The following is a 23,015-nucleotide window of genomic DNA, read 5'->3' as shown; positions in this document are numbered from 1 at the left end:
TACATATTTACTTTAGCCAATTGCAGGAGAGGAGGAAAAGGTTAGGCATCAGGCCTTTAAATTTTAGCCTAGAAAAGGAAACAGCTTATTCAGTTTCATCGCATCTTGCATTTCTTTAGATTCAGGTTAATTATTATAGTGCCTTTTAAAAATCTGATTGAGTCAGCAATGGCTATATAAATTAAGAGGAAGAGTAAGACCTAGTTGGGCAGGAGCTGGTGGTGGTGTGGAGTTCAGCTCATGGCTCAGGACAGCCACACAGGACAGGCTGAGTCGGCAGGAATGAGAAACTCCTTTTCCTGTGAAGTTCTGACAGAGGGGCTGGACTCTACAGTTTTTCTTTCAATGTTGAGATTTGATGATACTATGGACGACGGTTCAGAATAGCCAAGGGACATTAACAGTTGATCCACAAGTAACTCAGGCAGATTTTTGGCCTCTTTCAAAGGTGAGGCTGCCTTCTGTAAGGGCACAGCAGGAGGCAGAGCACAGATCAGGAGACTAGGACAGCTTTCCATCCACCCCCAGCCAGGGCTGCACCTGGTGCTCTCCTGCTTGCTATTAAACCTCCCGAAGACTCAGTTGCTATAGATTCAAGACTAAGCCTGGGATCAATGAAATGAAACGAAAGCTACCTTTCTTATCTAATTCAAAATAAAAATGAATTAACTGTATTGTCAAATCCCAAACATGCTGTATGAATGCCTAGTATTGTAAACTTTAGTGATTTTTGTCTAGTTCAGTTTGGGAAAAAGTAATAATCCCGACTGGTTTTACTCTGAGTTGATAGACACATGGAATCCTTGACATGGCTCTTCCATAGACTAAATTCATTCTTGCTGCAATTAGAATCACAGGATTTAGAATAGGAAGAAGCCTCAGAGCTTATCCAGCTCTCTCATTTGTCTGATAATGAGGCCCAGGAAAATAATGTAACTTTTACCCTAGCTCTCACCACAACAAGGGGATAGTGTCTCCTCCGGGACCACCCACTGTATCCAGGCGGTCGCTCAAGGTCGTAGCCAGCCAGTTACGTAAGTTTGGTGGTAGCCCTTCCTGCTGCAGCCAAGCTTCAGATGGACGCGGCCCCAGCTCACAGCTTGACTACAACCTCGTAAGAGACCCGAGCTGGAAACACCCAGCTAAGTAGCTCCCAGCTTCCTGACCCTCAGAAACTGGGTGAGATAATGTTGTTTTAAGCTATGTTTGGGGGTAATTTTTTATGCAGGAATAAATAAGTAGGTAAAACACTCAGAACTGTGACTAGCACATTTTTTTGAAATGCTTGAAGGGCACACATAGTTTAGGGTGTACAGCAGAGAATGTGATAAAGGGTGCTCTCCAGTAGAAAAGCTGCTACATCAGAGCTCTGTGGTGATTGATAGGCACAAACAGTAAGCTATTTGGACCTCTCAAATAGGAGTATGAAAGGATCTTAGAGACACAATAGGCCAAGTGGCCCCCTGTAACATATATATATTCCAACATACAAAAGACCCCAAGTCCTGTCTATAATTTTGGGGGGCAGATCAGCAGGCTAGACAGGTTACGAAAACTTGACCTTGCTGAGGTCACTTTCTACATTGGTGCAACATTGCCGCCTTTACCTTTCCTTTTCGGTAACCAGTTCATATTCTGGGATGGCCTCAAGGGAGTAGCTCATTAAAATGGACCCACAGAGCACGGAATTTAAAGTGCTATGTTCTGTTACTAACAGGAATCCAAATATCAGTGAAATCATTCTTAGATGAATTCCACTGACTACTTAGCCCCAAACCAAAGGAATACTCCCAGATTAGTTTAAATGTTATGTACAATCAAAAGTGATTATTAGAGTTGATCTCTCAGTGCTGGGATCTATTTCATTACTTCCTGATCTATATCAAAACCAGCAAATGACTCAAGTAGAAACAGAAAGAAAATGGCACAGGACATGAGAAACTATAGGAAATGCTTAGAATACTGGTAGAGTTGCAGACACCTTCAGAGAAGAGCCTCCTTCTTAACCATTTTGCAAAACACACTTCTCTGCTCCACCCAGAGCTGAGGAGGTTGCTGAAACTATGGGTGATTCAGGAAGCTGTTTATTTTTTTGCTTTATGCCAGTCTAAAGCAAACTGCTCTGCTCTTTCTGTCTGCATTTCCTGAATCCCGACCCCTCAAATAACTGCTTTATGAAGTTAACAATGTCAAAATTCTAAATTGCATTTCTTTTTCTCAGATATTGTTGGCAAAATAGTTTTTGTTCTCTTGTGCCCTCTCAGAGAATACCTGATAACATCAAAGTTTATTTTCCAAGGATCCAACGACCAAGAAAAGGAAGTCTTCTCATGGTTTGCTGAATGATTGATTTTCTTGCTAATGGCTAAGAATTCAGATAACCAAAAAACAAATTTCCTAAAACAGGACATATTACCGATGGTTTCTGGCGATTTGAGGTAACAGCCTCCTAAGACTTCATATTCGACCCAGTTGGTTGCAAACACGTCTGCATTGGTTCAGTTCAATAATAAGTAGCTGTTGGGTGCTGTAGTCAGTTTTAGGATAAGCAGTTGGGGGGAAATTATTAAAACTACATGACTGGATGTGGTTTTAGACTTTCAGATAAGTTCACTTTAAAACAGTAGGATTGTTGCAGGCGACAAGGAAACAGAACTTCTGTTGAATTAAGTGTCAGAAATCTTGGCTGGATTTGAGAAAAAAGCAAACTTAAGGCCCACGGGCTTCATTCATTCTCTTGTGGAGAGTGAATCGGGGGGAGAACAAGGCCACCTTTCTTACGCAAAAGAGCAGCCTCTTCCTTTAAGGCCAGAATCCTTTTGGCCTGGACTTGGATCAATTCAGTGACCTTCTCTCTTGCCACAGTATCTGCTTTCCGGGGGCCCTGGAAGGCATTGCCCTGTTGAGAGAAAACACCTCCCTGCTTTAAGCACCATTTGGACTATGGAAACACCCCTGTCTTAATTTGTCTTTTAGGTGTGCCTGACTTAAATAGTCATCACTTCTGATTTTAAGAAGCCTTCAAGTCCTCCGCTGAAATCCTACCATTGGAAAGGTGTCCCTTTGAGCTAATAAGGCAACTCTTAAAATGCAAATCCCCTTTAGAGGGTAACTCATTAAGCTAGCTATCAGTCACTCATACCCTACAGGGCTCATCGCTGGAATTCTAAAAGTCCAGATACCTCCTTTTCCTATACAGCCCATATCTTGTTTTCCAAAAAAGAAATCTTTATTCCCTCATCTGATTTCTTCCCCTGCCCAGCCAGTTCCTGCTCATGTTTCAGACATCATTTTTAGGGAGAATTTCTTCACCCCATGGGCTAGGTTAGGATTCCTGCTCTACGTTCTGTCAAATCATCCATCACTCATCACTGTAGTTATTAGACTGAACCATTTGAAATTTGTGACATGTGACCATTTTTTAACCTAAAAAGTAGCAGTTTCCTACGGTTTGACCTAAGTGCTTGTTATCTTTCTTGCTAGATCCTGTGCCTTAGAAATAAGAGCCCAATATGCCTGGATCTCACCACTCTACCCAGCATCCACCCTAGAACTTGTTACATAAGTAGATGCTCAATAAATCTGAACGTGCATTAAAGGAAGGGACGTAACACCTAGTTATCTTCTCTGTGCCAGGTGCTTTATGTCTGCGACCTCATGTGATCCTCACAACTCAGAACCAGGTGGTGTTATTGCAATTTTAAAGATACAGAAACTGACAGGCTTATGAACTGGCCCAAGTCACTATAACAATAAGGACTGGAAGCAGGATGAGAACCAGGTTACCTGCAGCCAAAAGCCCATGATTTGTCTGTTACCCCACTTACTATGGCAGCCCTTCCTCATAAGTAGGGGTTGTCATTACCCAGTACCTTCTTGCCTCTTCTCCCTTGCCCACCTTCACTTCAGGGGCTGTGAAAACTAAACACTAACCTTAGCCACTTTCTTTTCCAGCTGGGAGTGGCTAAGTAGATGTAGCAGAAAACATTTGCTTTCTTAATGAAAGGGGCACAAGAGTCTGGCATTTGGGCAGCAACCACAGAGCTGGGGCAGCTGTCTGTGACTCTGAAGGAAACTTCAGCCACTGAGAGAGTCACAGAGATACTGGCCCTGACATCACAGCCCCACTAAACTAAAACCCCTCAGTCATCTCCTGCAGACTTCTTGTTAAGTGAGGAAAAGCACCCCTATTTGTTCAAGCTACTCTCCAAAAGTGGGGCTTTTGGTTACTTGTAGCTAAATGCCACGGCCCCTCATGCCCAGTCAGTCCAGACGGTCACTCTGAAGTCACCTTAGCTTTTCCCTCATTTTCTCTTTACCATATCCAAACAATTTTGGCTCTTCTTACTTTGAAATGCCTTTGATCGTTGGTTTTTTGTCCTTGCCATCTTAGTCCTTGCCATCCATGCCTAGATTGTTGTAAGAGTAATAGCTATGGAGTCAGCTTGGGAGGCAGAGAGCCCTCAGTTTAAAAACAAACTTCCCGTTCACTGCAGCTCTATTTACAATAGCCGGGACGTGGAAGCAACCTAAGTGTCTATCAGCAGATGAATGGATAAAGAAGATGTGGCACATTTATACAATGGAATATTACTCAGCCATAAAAAGGAACGAAACTGACTTATCTATAGTGAGGTCAATGGACCTAGAGTCTGTCCTACAGAGTGAAGTAAGTCAGAAAGAGAAAAACAAATACCATATGTTAACACATATATATGGAACCCCCCCCACAAAAAAAAATTGGTTCTGAAGAACCTAGGGGCAACTCTTCAGCTCTAGCACACAGCAGAATCACCTGGAAGGCTTGTTCTGGATTGCTGGACCCCTCCCCCCAGAGCCTCTGATTCTGTAGATCTGGGGGAACCACACTTTGAGAACCCCTGGCTTAGAACATTTCCTGGGCGCGTAAAGAAAACCAAGAGAGAAAAAAAAAAAAACAGCATTTTTGCAGGTACTATTAAAAGATTATAGCACGTAGTTCGGAATATGCCATACATGTGTTATGTCCCTAGAAGGCAAGGCTTAAATAGGGTGAAACTTTATAAATAAGTATTATCTACCACATGCTGTATTAAGTTCTACTAGGTTAGCCTCAATAAATATTACATAAAAGCAAGTTGAAAGCCCTAAAAAGTAACAAGTGTTTTAATAAGTAACATGTGGCCTCCCATAATTCAGGAGGCCCCCTTTAGGTCAAAGGAAGTAAACCTGTATTGGAAATGGATGTTTGACACCAAATTCAGGGAGCATGTTGACGTCATCATTTATACCTAAGTAACCTTACCTCTCCAAGGGCCAAGGCAAATCCCTTAATTAGTACTCGTATGAATTCATGGTACCCAGTAGGCATACAGTAAAGCTAGTCCCTCAGGCTCATTGTAATGTAGACGGTATCAACTCTGTCCTCAGGGACCCAAGTGGGCCAGAAACGTCCAAGATCAAGGTTTGTTTAAAAGCCAGCACTTGATATTCCCTTTATAGAACATCCCCAATTCTGACAAAAGGTCTGAAGAAAAGGAACATACCTGCTGGTTCTGTAGAATATTCAACTGAGAATCAAGTTTCTTCTTTTCAGTGCATAAATCATTCATCTGATGAAGTTTTTTGGTGTGTTCTTTTGTCTTCATCATCAATTCCCGTCGCACTTGAGCAATCTTTTCCTACCGGGGCAGAAAGATGCAAAATGGATTAAGTGAGTGAGGAAGCAGAGAAAAATGAATGATTTGATCAAAACCACCAGGCAAATGGAGTGATGTGCACATAGAAAAATACAATAAGCCAATAATACCAGAAGCAAGTGCACTGGGTCTGGTTTGATTAAAGAAGAATGAAAGCAGGATGAAAGTAGGTAAAAATAAGATAGACATCACTCCATTGTTGAGCAATGACATTAGGGTGCATACTGAGTGATGGTATTCATTCATTAAAAGGGACAATGATCCTTTAAGCAGGAAATGTTCCTGTATTGCTTTTTCCCCCAGTCTTGGCCCAGGATCCTCAAGGTGACCCGCTTGAATGGCCACACATCTGCCAGTGGCTTTCCTTTGTTCTCCTACTACTCCAACAAATTATTTTAGATAGCGCGTATTATCGCCAGCACTACCCTGATAGGGACCATCCCACTCACACGAACACTGAAGTAATTTGTTTCTTCATGGTACAGTGGCAAATCTTCGATAAGATGAGACAAGACAGCACTAGGAGGGACTTCCCTGGTGGTCCAGTGGTAAAGAATCCACCTTCCAGTGCAGGGGACACAGGTTCAATCCCACATGCCATGGGGCAACTAAGCCCATGCACCACAACAATTGAGTTTGCGCGCATCAACTAGAGCCCACGCGCAGCAAACTACAGAGCCCACGTGCCCTGGAGCCCAGCGCGCCACAACTAGAGAGAGAGAAAACCCGAGCAGACCTTGCGCCGTCACAAAAAAATCCCGCATGCCTCAACAAAGACCCCGTGTGCCGCAACTAAGACCTGAGGCAGCCAAAAAAAATAATAAGGAAAATAAATATTTTTAAAAAAAGAGGGAGCGCTAGGAACCTCTCCTCCTTCCCTATGTACTGTGAAGACAGAAAACTGGAGAAGCCATACTTATTTGTGGGCTTATAAAATCTTTGTAAAAGTTCCTGTCTCTGAATCAGGCTGTAACTGGGGTACTGCCTCATCTCATGGCTCTGGGAACAGTGTAGGCATTTAATACCTTCTAAGACCCTACCAGCTAAATAGTATATACCTTGTTATAAAATGTATTACTCAGAGATGTTTTTCTAATTTCCAGAATGGAAATAGCATCAAAAGAAAGCTATGTAGAATAATACAATTAGGTCCTCAGAGTATAGCAGTTCATGTCTAACACTATTAGAAAGTTTATACATTAATGCAGACCTCAGAGTAGAATCTCTCTGTAATCTTTCATGCGATTTTGCCATCGTATTTACATGAATCCTGGATCCCAGACCCAATGCTAGTGCTTTCATCCCAAGATAGACCAGTGGCTCAACTAAGTAAATGGTAAGAAAGCCGAGACAGGCTTAAGATCATGGAGGAACCAAGTGGGGCTCACACACGTGTCTCCAGGTGTACAGATGCTTCGCAGGAACCACTGAAAGCTCACCAGGAGTTCTTGCCTCCACCCAGTGGATCACCTGCCCTCTCATCCTAACCTCCCACATCTTCATTTCCTTTGCGTTTGATAGCTCCTTTCGAAGTTTCTTGATCTTTAGTTCTTCAAGTGTTGTATTCACAGAAAGTGTCTGAAGGGCTTCTAGGTTGATCACACGGCCAAACTTGCTGACCATTAGTTGACTGACTGTTTCTTCCATTTCTGAAAGAAGACAGTCACTGTCAGGTTGTTCACCAGATCCCACGGTTATTAAATGAATAATACCAATACCGCTACCATTCTAAGGAACAGCTTTTGCAAGAAGATGATAAGAGTTTACGTTACCAGTTGGGTTTTCCTCTGTGACTTTTCACCTACTACTTTCCTAGAATGCACATTGCTCTATTGTCTTCATCTACATCAAATTCCTGTGTAAAAGGGACTCATCTTTCCCAACTGGCTACACCTTCTGAGCTGCCCCTCCTCAGATTATTCATGGGCCCAAATGGGATTATGAAGCCTTCAGTTTTTAATTTTTTATTACTGATCTCTATAACATCTGGTGTTGAGAACAGAACAGTCACTGAACAGAAGTTTCCATCTTATTCCAAGTAAAAATATTAAAATCCTTGCAGTGGTTCACAAGGTCCTACCTGTCCTGCCCTGCCCCTATTTTTGTCTCTCCCACCTCCTTTCCCACACCTCTCTCCTCATTCACTCCAGACATCTTTTTCTCAACCTTCACAAACATTCCAGGCTCACTTGGATATCCTCGTATGGAATTGTCTGGAATTCTCTTCCCGAATAGCCACGTGATTCACTCCACACAGCCCATTTTCTGAAAACAAGTTGTGAGACTGGTGAAAGACTCATTTCCAAAACACCCATTTCTGAAGGTGTAACCAAATGTAATTTGTCCCCTAACCAGGGAAAAACCACATCTTAGTAAGTATATCACCTTTCCAGGGAGCTCTTCCCTGGCTTCCTATGGACCTCAGCACTCTTTCCCAGTCCCTTTCTAATTTTTTCTTCTTAACAATCCTCTCCATCTAACATGCAATATGTTTTACTTTGTTTACTGTGTTTCCTCAACATGTGAACACTGGAAAACCTGGAGAAAATTCCATTTGTGGAGTCTGAGCTCCCCAAGAAAGTATAATCTTGTAACAAGATTTTCTCAGTCACCAGAGTCCCCTAAGTGAAGTCTGAAGGCCCTAAGGTATAACAAGATGATGCAATTCTGTTACAATACAGGAATTTGTATTCAGATATAATCGTTATGGCTGAATGATAATGGTATAATCAGCATGGCTGCCATTCTGCACAATCCAGGGAGGGTTATTCATTTCTATTCTACGTGAGTGGCACCCCATGGACTTGTGTCATGCGGTGGCCATGATACTCAGTGATGCAAATGAAATGACTGGATTATTGGCACATGTGTGGCTAGCCTGTGGCTGCCCGCTTGGCCTCCCTCAGTAAGAACCTTGACTTCCCCCAGCTAGCCCCATATAACAGGGTGCCCTCTCCCAAGGCAGCCTCATGTACTAGGACACGGACTCTGGTCCTTGCCCTTCCCACTGTGGAGCCAGCCTAACAACACCCTTCTCCTGACTCAGGCCAGCTAGTGTTCCCTGGGCACATAAAGCCTTCTGGAACACTCCCCATCCTCTGTCCCCATGGCTGCAAGCTGTGCTCTCCTTGAAAAGGAGAGAACTTACCTCCCCACCCCATGTTCTAGACTCTCCTCTTCTTCCCCATTGGGTCTAGGGATGGAGGCAGGCAACAGTGAGTGACTGTGGTGTTTTTCACCACTGGTAAGCATTTGTTCTTTGAGATACAGTAAAGGAACCACTCCTAGCTTCACCTTCTGAATTAGGAGATCAGTCTTTAAGCAGACTCACAACTTGCTTTCAGAAAATGGACCGGGGATAGGAGAAGAACTCAAAGTCACTGAATAAAACTTGAACCACATGGGACTTTTTTTTTTTTTTAATTTCAACTAACATTCCAGAAATGTGAATACTTCATTTCATCTTCTTCACACATTTTTCCAAACTGTGAGGTTACTCAGATGGAAATAAGCTTCTTTCCTCATTTTCATACTGGTTTGTTCCTTGGTTTGACAAATAGTATTTCCAAATATAAACAACATTCACAGGCTACAGAAGCCAAAGGAATGTGAAGTACGTGAGAAACATTGGGGCCTCAAGGTTTATACGTGAGAAAACTCTATGTCTCAAATAAGTGTTATTCAAACATAGGGTCTTAACATGTATTTTAAAATTTTATAATCCAGCCACCCATGAGGGTAGAACCATCATCACTCATTAGAAACTGACCTCTACAAATCCAAGCAACTTGGATTGACTGACCGCTATATTCTTCCCATTTTTCTTTTTCAAATTTTCTTTTAAAAAATATTATTCAGTTGTGGTAAAATACACATAACAAAATGTGTCATTTTAATCTTTAAAGTGTACAGGTCTGTGGCATTAAGGTAGATGCTATTATAGTATTGGTAATATTATTATTAAAGTTGGAATACTTCATCACTTACACATATGTTCCATATATCAAACATTCAAAAGGTATTTTAAAAGAATTGTCTTTACTCCATACATCTTATACTATACACCTCAATTCCATCTGAATTAAGAACGTAAATGTGAGGAACACTACAAATAGAAGAAACGATAGAAAAATATCTTTGTGACCTCAAAATAGGAAAGGATTTCTTAAGACACACACACACACACACAATGAACAAACTATAAATAGATTGATAAAATTAATTATATTGAGATTTTAAATGTCTGTATCCCAAAAAGATACAGTAAATAAAGTAAAAAGGCGAGACACATTAGAAAAGATTCGAAGTGAATGTAATGGACAAAGAAAGACATAAAATGTAGGAAAAAACTCCCTACAATCAATAAAATTTTTAAAAATGGGCAAAGTGTATGACAGGCAAGAAAAGGAAACACAAATACACAGCAAATAAGCTATGTGAAGACATTCAACCTCAAGGACTTCAGGAAACAGTGAAATACAGTTTTAACATCTACGAGGTTGGCAGAAATATGAAAGTCTAGCAGTATTAAGTGTTGATTAGACTATGGAGCCCAGGAAATTCTCACACTGCCAAGGGAGAGAAAAGGGTACAGCCACTTTGGAGGGCAACTTGACAATACCCAGGAGAATGGAAAATGCACACACCCGCCTCTCACCCAGAGCCCCCAGTCCTGGGGACTCACCTCCTTCCACACATGCACAGGGAGACATGTACAAGAAGGTTCACTTTAACACTGTCTGTAATCATGAAAAGTTACAAGTACCCTAAATATCCATCAACAGGAGACTGAAGAAAAACTCTTTTACAGTCCTACAATGGAATATTGTAGTACCAGTTAAAATGAGTAATTATCTGTAGCAATACGGATTACTCTCAAAAACTGGTTTAATAAAGTGAACTGCAAAATGATAGGAATAATATTATATTACAGTTAAAAACATACAAAGGCACTTTGTATACTGTGTGTGGATACATCCATATGCATACAGACGTGCCTGGTGGTTGATTCTGGGGAAGGAGAGAGCAGAACAGTATTATAAGGAGAAGGGCCTTCAGTTGTATCTTCAATGCTTATTTCTTAAGCTTGCTAGTGGGTACAAGGGATATTGCTGTATTATTCTATAATTTATTATACATAAAACCTTTAGAAATTGCAAGAAACTGTTTCTGTGACAAAATATTTATCCTTTTAAAACAGGAGAATGACCTTTTGATAGAATCAGGAGAGAGAGTAAGTGGGAAGACGGGAAGGTGTTATTTCCTCTCAGTGGTTCTGATCTGTGATGACCTACTGTTTTCAAAGTTGGAGATGGTCACTTGACAGTTCGCTCTCTAATCAATAAATATTACTAAATAAGCCACGGGCTTAATACTCACTCTGTATAGTTTTGGCCATCTCTCTCTTTTCTCGGATGAGCTGTTTACGCCGTTCCCGGCAATCTTTGTTAAGTTTTTGCTGCTGGGAATTTTCCTCGTGGAGCTGGACAATTCGTTCTTGCAGTCGTCCCAAGGAGTGGTTCGAAAAGACCAAAGTTCCAGAAAGATCACTAGGTATTTCTCCGAATACCACATACTCTATCTACAAAAGCAAAACAAAACAGAAATCAAAATAGACAAAGATCAAGCTAAACTGAAGGTCACGGAAAGCATAAGGGAAACACTTCTTTCTCTGTCCCTTGTCACCACTGAGTAAGGTAAAAGCAGGAAGCCACTTTCAAATAGAAGTCACATTATGTCCCTCTGGGACAGCACTTCTTTCCAAAAAAACCATGCTTGATATCTACTGCATAAGGATGGAACGGACACTTCAGGGTTGGCATATTAGGCAAATTGCTACAGATCGCTAATCCTGTTTGGGTCAGGTTAAACAAGATGTATGTAAGGCTGATCTTAGGTTTTTCTCCTAACATACAGCTTTCTCTATTTACGTGACAAAACATGGTACTTCGCTGATATGATCTCTGCATTTTAATGTAAGTTGTAGTTTGAGCAGGATATAGAGATGAACAAAGAGAGGGAAAAAAGAGAAAGAATATTTTCCTTTTATCTTAACCTCCCTCATTAACAAGTAGAGACTAAGCGAAGCTACTTCTTGCATCGTTAGTTCATGTCTACTTAAAGATGGTGTGAAAAGTGACATGTGTCCAAGAGCCAACATTTCAACCTCCAAGCCATTCCTTTAAGTCATAGGCTTCTCATTTCTTCAGACTTGAAATGATTCAACTTTCAAAGTGATAACGGACCACAGGGAAATATACATGTTTTCATATTATGCTTTTATAACAATCTCAAAGGGGTAAGAAAAGTTGGGGTGTCATTCTACAGGTAGATTTCTCAGCCAAGGACTGCACTTCTGCCCCCTAGTGGCCCATGAATTTTTCTCTGGAAAAGCCTGAGTGTCATATGGCTTTCCTGCTCAGACAGGGTGGGGCAACCTCTCAGACCCGTCACCTGGTGGAGCTTGAGAGGAATCACAACCAGCAGTTCATTCAACCGCTGCTGCTTCTCACGTTGATAAGCCTCCAGGGCCTCCTCGGCCATGTTCAGATTAGTTGCCACAATCTTGACCTGTGGAAAGCCCCATGTGTGAGATGTTGAAAAGATTCACTGAATATATTCCCGAGGTGGTAAATGAAGCCTTTCTGGGAGGAAGCAAAAGCATGAGCTGGATCTGCTTTGTTGGGCTGTGATTAAACGGACGATCCCAGTCTGCAGCCCAGCAATATGTATTATTCTCTTCCTGCTAAGTCATGATCCACACCACCTTTTCAATTGTTCCAATGACCCCAGAGTTGTATAGGTTTTGTTAATGAAAACTCAGAAGACTTGTCCCCATCTCCCTTTTGTTTTCTGCAGTAAAAGCATCTCTCAGCCTGGAATGTCTTTGTCAGGATGGTGCAAATCTCATTTGGTCATAATGACATCAATAAACTAGAGAAAAAAGCCCTTTAAAGTCATGAAACTACTAACTACAGTATTTCTAAAGCACATAGCTTCATCTCCTAAAATACTAGAAAGTTTTCCAAATCATTTCCTTGTTCAAGAGGGGAAGCAATCTATCAAAAATATTTCTGAATATGAGTCAAGTGATGCTGCTCTAGGAAGGAGTACCTAAGAGGGAAGCTGAGCAGATACAGCAGAAAACTCACTATAATTGTCCCAGAAGTTTAGCTTAGTGGCCTCCCACATGGAATGCATACACCCCAGAGTGTCAAAGTCATCTACTGGGGTCCGGAAAGAAGTTTCAATTTCTATGTACTTTTATCTTATTCTTGTTAATTTCTGTTTTTGCAAATGTTTCATAATACATAAAATATATTAGTACAATAGTTCATGTATATAATTTATAAATAAATATACATTTATTGTGGGAATATGTGCTCCACAATTTTTTTACTTATAGAAGTATGTAATCAAAAAAGTTTGGAGGCCAGTGATTTAGATAAAGAAAGTCCCAGTCATTAAAAGAGCAATGGCCCCTCAACCACAACTGTAAATGGATATAACATGGGAAATGTCTGTTCTCTTACAAGAAGTCCTAACTCATGCCATTGCTATGAAATAGCAATATTATAGCTGCAAGGAGATGTAGCTTGTTGGGAGAGGATGAACAGACCTGAGAAGGGCAGACCAACATACTTTTTTGGACAATGTATCATATTCCTTTCTGAGGTTATCGATCATTTTCTTTTCTTCAACTAAGGCCTCTTCAATGTCCAGCCTTTTCTCTCGAAGTTGAAGGGCCAGTTCAAAGAGACCCTTATCACAATCTGAAAAGACAGTCAAAACAGTAAAGCAGCCCCATTTGTTAGGGAATGTAGTAATACAGTAAGTGTGGACTTTGGAGCTTCAGAATTATTAATGTCCATCTACTCCAGCAAGGTTCCATCATACTTAGGGCTCCAGGTAGAAATTATTCTGGGTAGAAATTATTAATGGTATTAATAATCATGATAGTGGTTATGATACTAGTATTGATGTTCTGAGCAGTGCTCTGAGCCAGGCTTGGTGCTGGGTCCTTTATGTACCTTATCTCATTCAAGGCTCACAGGCCCTGCAAGGTAGAGACTGTTGTTCCCATTTTATAGGTCACGACCACCCGACCACCGTAAGCCTCAGAGAGGTCACACAGCTGATATGTGACAGAATGGGATTCAAGTACAGTACCTCTGTATTAATTTCCACTATATCACACTGACAGCCACATTTATCCACTGAGTAATTGATAAAGAATGTGAAAATATAACGGATCACTACAATGGAATTTAGGAACCATAGCTCCATCCCAAGTTCTACCACTAAACCAACTGTGAGTCTTTGTTCAAGCCGTTTAATCCTGCTATAAAATAACAAGTTGCACTACAAGATTTTCTAGCTTTCTTCCACTCATAAATATGATTTTAAGAAGATTTTTATTTTCAAAATCAAAACAAGATTTAAACTTTATTTGACTTTAAAATATGATTTATAATTGATATGAAATACCTAGGAAAATAATTTCAGATCAAGAAGAAATAGTTTTCCTACTGAGCCATTCATGTATTGAGCCGGTAAGAATATTGGTCTGGACTATAAGAATATTGGACTGTAAGAATATTTCAGACTGGTTTCACCAGTGAAAACAGTGAATATAAGTTGCCAAGCATCTCCAGGAAATGTAAAAATTGCCCTTACAAAACAGGTTTGAAATATGAAAACTGAATGGTTTGGCAAAAAGGAAGAGCTTTATAAAAATATACTTAAATATATATTTTTATATATAAATCTTCTGTTTCTCTATAAAATGAAACTTTCTGCATAATTTATGACTCTGAATCAACTAGAGATTGTCTGCAGATTATTTAACTGGGTACTCATAAGTAGCTGCCTCAAGAAACAGAAAATTAATTGTCCAGAGAGCCCCAAAGAGTATCCATTAGACTATACTTCATACATATTAAGCCATCCTTTCCTTAAACATCATTATGAGACAATCGAGAAACCAAAAAAAGGGAATTTTTGGTATTATCAATCCATAGTCACACGTAACAGAGAATGCATGGTTTTATCCCACTTACTTGTTGGGCAGATAGAATCATCAAAAACCTCATCTTCAGATCCAGACTCATCCTCATCACTCTCCAAGCTGGATTCTTCTTCACTTGATTCATCACTTTCTTCATCTTCATCTAAGGAGAGAGGGAAACACTGTTAATAGGCAGAGAAGTTCCTGTGTTAAGACTTTAAAAATAAATCATTTCTCAATGAGTTAGTTACTAGGGAAACAACAGGTAAATAAGGAAATTATTCAGTAGTTTTAGAAGAATTTAAAATGGTTACGGATACAGAGACCACAAACTCAAATGCCTGCAGAAGGCTGTGTGATTAATTTCCATGCATTGAGTCACAGAGGGTTGAGATCAAGCTGCCATGCTGTGACCCACCTAACACACGCTTGGTTATACAGTCCACAATTCCTAAATCACAGTGCTCTGAAAACAGAGAAGATTTTTCATAACTTCTCTGAACCGAAGTAATACCGTTTATAATCTTCACTTAACCTACTTAGTGTGAATATTCATGTCTTGCTGCAGAAGTATTACGATGTTTGATTTAGAGATTCTGCACCAAACCCTACTGGGGGTGTTAGTGGACAAAGACTCTCGCCTTTAACCAAACTTGAGTCAGACTCCTCTGAGTCCTCTGACTAGTCCTTGACCTTGAACTAAATGGGCTCTGTCCTGGGCCCATTTAGTTCAGTTTTAGCAAGAGTCCTGCTGAGTAATTCCCCACCCTTGATAGCTGGTCAAATTCCTCATTCCCTACCCTCAATATCTTATCACTCTGGCCTGCCTTCAACAGAAACCCTGTTAGGTCAGTTTAGCAAAGAATTACCCTACCTCTTAGTAATTTTCTATCAACTAACCCTGACCATGCTCCTTGGCTATAAATCTCCACTTGCCTTGTTGTATTCAGAGTTGAGCTGATCTCTCCCCTACTACAAAATTCCATTATAGTGATCCCCCTGAATAAAGTCTGCCTTATTCTTAACAAGTGTCATGAATGATTTTTTCCTTTAACAATGTCATATTTAATACATTTTATAAAATTTTTTGAATACTAAAATACATCTGCTCCTAAGAGTTTTGGATAAGGAATTGTAGACCTCCCCAACTCAACTCTAACCCCATTTTCTTTTAAAACACCTTGAGCCCATGTGTGAACTACTGGCAATTTCTATTATATGGAACATCAAAAAATAGAGATAAGAAGTGGACCTTATACTCACTAAAAGATTTGTTAAATTAAAATGTCTCAGAGCTTTCCTGGTGGCACAGTGGTTAAGAATCCGCCTGCCAATGCATGGGATATGGGTTCGAGCCCTGGTCCAGGATGGTCCCACGTGCCGCGGAGCAACTAAGCCTGTGCGCCACAACTACTGAGACTGCACCGTAGAGCCCGCGAGCCACAACTACTGAAGCCCGCATGCCTAGAGCCCGTGCTCCGCAACAAGAGAAGCCACCGCAATTAGAAACCCACACACCACAACAAAGAGTAGCCCCCACTCACCACAACTAGAGAAAACCTGCACCCAGCAACAAAGACCCAACACAGCCAAAAATAAATAAATAAATTTAATTTAATTAAAATGACTACAAGTGATCTGTACCACCTTATGGAATAAATCAGCAAAGTTTAAAATTAGGCTTTAAGATTCTTACATAGATTTCTGTTTTCAAGAAAAGGAAGCAGATCTACTTCTCCTATTCCTCCCACTAAATACAGCCCAAACCCCTGGACATTATATGTAAAACAAACACAAGAAGACTCTGAGAAGTGGGAAGAAGGCGGCAGACCTACTAATGCACTTCAAACCCTGAGGAACAACACTGTGGTGAGTTCCTTGGGCCTTTTTTTTTTGCCCTGTATCTCAGAGGTGGAGAAGACTAAGAAACCTGAAACACCAACAGGTGCAGATAAAGAAAGGCCCAACCAGAACCTGCTCTCTCTAGCCAAATGACCTCACCATGCTGTCCGTAGAGATTCTGTGGGGAGCTGGGACTCCCATCTGCACACAACAATAGTAAGGAGATCTCCCTTCCCTTGGGTGAAAAAAAAGGGCTGAGTACCTCCACTTGGCAGTAAGGAGGATGCACCCACTCCTTCCTCTGGAAGAACAGTGTTAGAGAAAGCCAAGTAAACCAGAAGATTTAAATAAGATACAGAATCTCATACATAATATGAACATCTCCAGCTCTCAACTGGAAGTCATGCATCATACCAAGAACCAAGAATATCTCCAACTGAATGAGAAAAGACAACCAATAAACGTTAACACTAAGATGCAGAAATGTTAGAATTATCTGACAAAGTAAACAGGCAAGATAAAAATGCTTCAATGAGCAATTATGAACACACTTGAAGCAAATGAAAAAATGCAATGCCTCAAAGAAATAGTCTCAGCCTATTTATTTATATAAAGAAGAACTAAATGGAAATTTTAGAACTGAAAAATACAATAATTAGAATAGAAACTAATGGATGAGTTCAACAGCAGAATGGAGGGGACAGAGAAATGAATCAGTGAACTTGAAGAAAGAACAGTAGAAAGTAGCCAGTTTGAACAACAGAGAGAAAACAAACTGGAAAAACAAACAGAATCCAAACCCCAGAGCCTCAGGGGCCTATGGGACCATAATGAAAGGTCTAACATTCATGCCATTAGAGTCACATGAAGGAGTGAGGAAAAGAGGGGGTCTTTAAAAGGACTTGAAGAAATAATGGCTGAAAACTTCTCAAATTTGGCAAAGGACATAAACCTATGGATAAGTTGAATGAATTCCAAAGAGGATAAATCCAAAAAAAAATCTACACTAAGACTCATCACAGTCAAACTTCTGAAAACTAAAGAGAAAAAAATCTTGAAGGCAAACAGAGAAAAGGGGATAAGCAATTTGAATATCAGAGGGTTTCTCATCAGAAACTATGGAGACCAGAAGGAATTGGCACAATATTTTTCAAATGCTGAAAGAAAAGAAATGCCAACCTACAATCCTATACCCAGTGAAAATGTCTTTCAGAAAAAGAGGAGAAATCAAGACATACTCAGATTATAGGAAAATTTTAAAAATTGCCGCTAGTATACCTGCCCTAAAAGAATGGATAAAAGAAATTCTTTACACAGAAGGAAAATTATTTTTTAAAACAGGAAACTTGGAGCAGAAACATGGATAAATACAATAGGCTTTCCTCCTCCAAGTGTTTAAATTATGTTTGATAATTGAAGCAAAAATTATAACATTGTCTGATATGGTTCTAGATGTATGTAGAGGAAATATTTAAGACAAGCATATTATAAATAGGGAAGATAAAGAGATGTAAAGGTAGATGAGGATTCTATACTTGACTTAAACTGGTAAAATTATGACACTGGTGGACTGGGATAAATTATGTATATATAATGTATCAATAATATATAGAGCAACCACTAAAAAAAGTATACAAAGAGATACATTAAAAAGTTCTAGAGAAAATTAAAATGGAATTCTAAAGAAAATGTTCAAGTAACCCACAGGAAGGTAGGAAAAAGAACAAACACAGAAAACGGAGAATAAGAGCAAATAAAAAATAAAATGGCAGACTTAAGCCCTAATATATCAAATGTAAGTGGTTCAATATACCAATTAGAAGACAGAGTGGATGAAAAACATTATTTGACCATATGCTGTCTATCAGAAATTCATTTCTAATATAACTATATAGTCAAGTTGAAATTAAAAGGAGGGGAAAGGCATATTATGCAACTATTAATCAAAGCAAAGCAGGACTGACTATACTAATATAAGATAAATAGACTTCAGAGCAAAGAAAATTACCCAAGACAGAAAAAGACCTTATATAATGATAAAAGTGTCAATCCATCAAGAAGACATAGCAATATTAAATGTGTATTCATAAAACAGCAGAGCTGCAAAATATGTGAAGCAAAAACTGACAAAAATGAAAGGAGAAATAGACAAATCCATGATTATATTGGGAGACTTCAACACCCCCTCTGTCAACATTTGATGCAAAAACTATACAGAAAATCAGCAAGGATACAGAAGACCTGAACAGTATCATCAATCAGTAGAATCTAACTAACGGTAATAAAACACTTCACACAAAACAGCACAATATACATTCTTTGCAAGTGCCCACAGAACATACACCAAGATTGACCGTATGTCAGACCATAAAACAAATCTCAACAAATATAAAAGAACTGAAATGATACAAAGTGTGTTCTCTGACCACAATGGAATCAAACTAGAACTCAATAACAGAAAGATAACAGGAAAATCTCAAAACACTTGGACCTACACAACACACTTGTATATAATCGATGGGACCCAGAAGTCACAATGTAAATTTTAAAACTACATTGACCTGAATGGAAATGAAAATGCACTTGAAAATTTGTGGAATACAGCTAAAGCAGTGCTGAGAAAGAAATTATAGTACTAAACTAGAAAAGAGGAAAAATTCTCAAGTCAATGATTTAAGCTCCCACCTCAAAACTTAAAAACAGGAGTACAAAATAAACCCAAAGCAAGCTGAAGGGAGCTAATAGTAAAGATAATAACAGAAAGCAATAAAATTGAAAGCAGAAAAATAATAGAGAAAATCACTTATACAAAGAGCTGATTTGTTCTCAAAAAGATCAATTGAATCGACAAACCTCTAGCAAGACTGAAAAAAAATAGGAAGATAAGAAACAACTTACCAATATTGAGAATGCAACAGGTGATATTACTACAGACGCTGCAGATATTAAAAGGATAACAAGGAAATACAATGAACATCTCTATGCACATAAATTTGCTAACTTAGGTGAAACAGACCAATTCCACAAAAAATACAAATTACCACAACTCACCCAATATAAAATAGATAATTTGAATAGCTCTGTAACTATTAAGAACATTGAAATTCTAATTTTAAAACTAACTTGAAGAAATCCATTGGCCCAAATAGTTTCACTGGAGAACTTTACCAAACATTTATAAAGAATTGCCATAAATTCTTTACAATATCTTCCAGAAAAATCAAAAAGGAGAGAAGACTTCCCAATTCACATTCTGAAGCTATTATTCTCCTGATACTAAAACCAGATAAATATAGTACAAAAACAGTACAATGATCCTCATTAATATAGACATAAAATTTCTTAACAAAATATTAGCAAGTAGAATTCAGCAATATATAAAAAGAATTTTACATCACACCAAGGGAGATTTATTTCAGAAATGCTAGTCTGATCTGGTAATCAGTAATCAGCCAATATAATCTACCATCTTAACGGGCTAAAGAAAAAAAAATCACATAATTGTCAATGCAGTAAAGCATCTGATAAAATTCAACACCCATTCATGATAAAAATTCATGAAAAATAGGAAGAGAGGGGAACTTCCTGAACTTGATAAAGACTATGAAACACAGGTGTTTCTTAATGGTACAGGTACTTAATGGTGAAAGATTGAATGCTTTCCCCCTAAAATTGGACTAAGGCAAGGATATCAGCTCTGAGCACTCTATTTCAAGATAGTACTGGATGTTCTAACCAGTGCAATAAGGCAATAAAAGGTAATTGGCATACCGACCAGAAATAAATAAAACTGGCCCTTTTTACAGATAGAAATTCCCAAGGAATCAATCAAAAACCCCTAAAACTAATAAGCAAGCTTATAAGATATAAGATAAACATCTAAAAAGCAATTATATTTCTATATACTAGTATGAATATGTGGACACCAAGATTAAAAGCAATATACCTTTTAAAATTACTCAAAAAAAAGGGAAATACTTTGGTGTAAATCTAACAAAACATGAACTTGAATTGTATGTTGAAAACACAATGCTGATGACAAATCAAAGCTTTACATAAATACATACTATGTTCATGCATTGGAAGACTCAACACAGTAAAGATGCAAATTCTCCCCAGATTGATATAGAAGTTTAACACAATTGCTATCAAAATTCCAACAAGATTTTTTGTAGGTTGAGAAAAAAAATTCTAAAATATGGAAATATATAGGAGTTGGAATAGCTAAAACAATTTTGAAAAAGAAGAATAAACTGGGAGAAATTAGTCTACCTGATTTCAGAACTCAATAGCTACTATAATCAAGACTACAGTATTGGTGGAGAGATAGACACATAAATCAATAGAAGAGAATAGAAAACCTGGATATAGAGCCACACAAATAGGCCCAAATGATTTTTGACAAAGATCAAAAGCAATTCAATGGAAGAGAGACAGCCTTTTCAACAAATGGTGCTAGAACAATTGGAGGTTCCTAGGAGAAAAAAAAACCTTGACCAAAGTCTCACATCTTATACAAAAATTAACTCCAAATGGATCACGGACTTAAATGTAAAATGTAAAATGATAAAACTTTTAGAAAAAAATAGGAGAAAATCTTTAGGACCTAGGGCTAGGCAAAGAGTTCTCAGACTTGACACCATAACAAGATCCAAAAAGGGAAAAACTCAAGATATACAAACAGCTCATACAACTCAACAACAAAAAATAACCCAATCAAAAAATGGGCAGAAGACCTAAATAGACATTTCTCCAAAGAAGAAATACAAACGGCCAATAGGCACACAAAAAGACGGTCAACATCACTAATTATTAGAGAAATGCAAATCAAAACTACAATGAGGTATCACTTCATACCAGTCAGAATGGCCATCATTAAAACTATATAAATAACAAATGCTGGAGAGGGTGTGGAGAAAAAGGAACTCTCTTACACTCTTGGTGAGAATGTAAGTTGGTACAGCCACTACGAGAATAGTATGAAGGTTCCTCAGAAAACTAAAAATAGAATTACCATATGATCCGGCAATCCCACTCCTGGGCATATATTCAGACAAAACTCTAATCCAGAAAGATACATGCACCCCTATGTTCATAGTAGCACTATTCACAATAGTCAAGACATGGAAACAACCTAAGTGTCCATCAACAGATGAATGGAATAAGGAGATGTGGTACATATATACAATGGAATACTACTCAGCCATAAAAAAAGAATGAAATAATGCCATCTGCAGCAAAATGGATGCAACTAGAGATGATCATACTAAGTGAACTCAGAAAGACAAATACCATATGCTATCACTTACATGTGGAATCTAAAATATGACACAAATGAACCTACCTACGAAACAGAAACAGACTCACGGACATAGAGAACTTGTAGTTGCCAAGAGGGAGGGGGATGGGGGCAAGATGGAGATTGCCTCTCCCATTGCGGAGCACAGGCTCTGGACGCGCAGGCTCAGCGGCCACGGCTCACCGGCCCAGTGGCTCCGTGGCATGTGGGATCTTCCCGGACCAGGGCATGAACCTGTGTCCCCTGCATCAGCAGGCGGACTCCCAACCACTGCGCCACCAGGGAAGCCCAAGAAAAATAATTTTAAGGGAAAAATTTACAAATTGGACACTGACAAAATTCAAAACTATTGCTCTGCAAACTCTGTTAAGGGAATGAAAAGACAAGCTATAGACCAGGAGAAAATATTTGCAAACCACATATCTGACAAAGGACTAGTAGGTGTAATATGTAAAGAACTCTCAAAACTCAACAGTACCAAAGCAAACAATCCTATTCAAACATGGGCAAAAGACATGAAGAGACATTTTAACAAAGATATACAGGTGGCAAATAAACATATGAAAAGATGTGCTTGTTAAATGAAACTATCCTATGATATCTTATACCAGATACACACAGACACACACACACACACAATCCAGATGGTTAGAGACCTAAAGGTTTATATCCTCTCTTCTGTAACCCCATAGTGCCTCTACATTGTCTATGTTGTAGTGAAATAAAAGGGTGTACTATTTCCCTTAGTTATTTCTCTATTTCTTGCTAATGAGAAAAAAATAGGATCATACGTAAAAAGAAATACAAACCAGCATCTCCTTCAACCTTCTTTTTCTTCACCCGCTTAATCCTCTTCTTTAGTACCTTCATGAGAAAGTTAGCAAATTTATTGTTTTCTCCAAGGGCTGCTTGGAAACCAGCATAGAGTGCCTTTTCTTGGTCCTGGACCTTGGCGACTTCATTCTTTTTCTCTTCCATCTCTTTAAGAGTTTCATTTATTTTCCACTAAACGAACAAAAAATACGAACAAATGACAAATATTTCTGATAAACCAGGTTCAGAGAACAGTGTACATTACAATGTAAGGTTACAGCCTACAAACATTTTTGAAGCTTCTTAATAGAAGTTTACATTTCTGATGTTTCTGAATGCAGAGTCATTCATTTATTTGATTAAAATTTTATAATTC

The 23,015-nt window shown here is 38.9% G+C and overlaps 1 protein-coding gene across 1 annotated transcript in view; it reads right to left on the bottom strand.

The window, feature by feature from the left end:
- Positions 1-2,528: 2,528 nt before the first annotated feature.
- The window catches only part of CFAP44 (cilia and flagella associated protein 44), a 127,246-nt gene continuing 106,759 nt past the window's right edge, over positions 2,529-23,015 (bottom strand). Inside the window, exons 27-34 of the mRNA XM_024735411.1 lie at positions 22,636-22,831; positions 14,738-14,848; positions 13,320-13,450; positions 12,132-12,248; positions 11,058-11,259; positions 7,167-7,327; positions 5,526-5,660; positions 2,529-2,899 (exon numbers count right to left, since the gene is read on the bottom strand). Of these exons, the coding sequence (XP_024591179.1) occupies positions 2,726-2,899; positions 5,526-5,660; positions 7,167-7,327; positions 11,058-11,259; positions 12,132-12,248; positions 13,320-13,450; positions 14,738-14,848; positions 22,636-22,831 (1,227 nt within the window). The 3' untranslated portion in view covers positions 2,529-2,725. The remainder of the gene's footprint in view (positions 2,900-5,525; positions 5,661-7,166; positions 7,328-11,057; positions 11,260-12,131; positions 12,249-13,319; positions 13,451-14,737; positions 14,849-22,635; positions 22,832-23,015) is intronic.

The sequence above is a fragment of the Neophocaena asiaeorientalis genome, unplaced genomic scaffold, assembly GCF_003031525.2.
Source record: "Neophocaena asiaeorientalis asiaeorientalis breed wild unplaced genomic scaffold, Neophocaena_asiaeorientalis_V1.1 scaffold136, whole genome shotgun sequence".
Taxonomy (NCBI): Eukaryota; Metazoa; Chordata; class Mammalia; order Artiodactyla; family Phocoenidae; genus Neophocaena; species Neophocaena asiaeorientalis.
The sequence above is the reverse complement of the archived record's forward strand: the minus strand, read 5'-3'. Positions and strand labels throughout refer to the sequence as shown.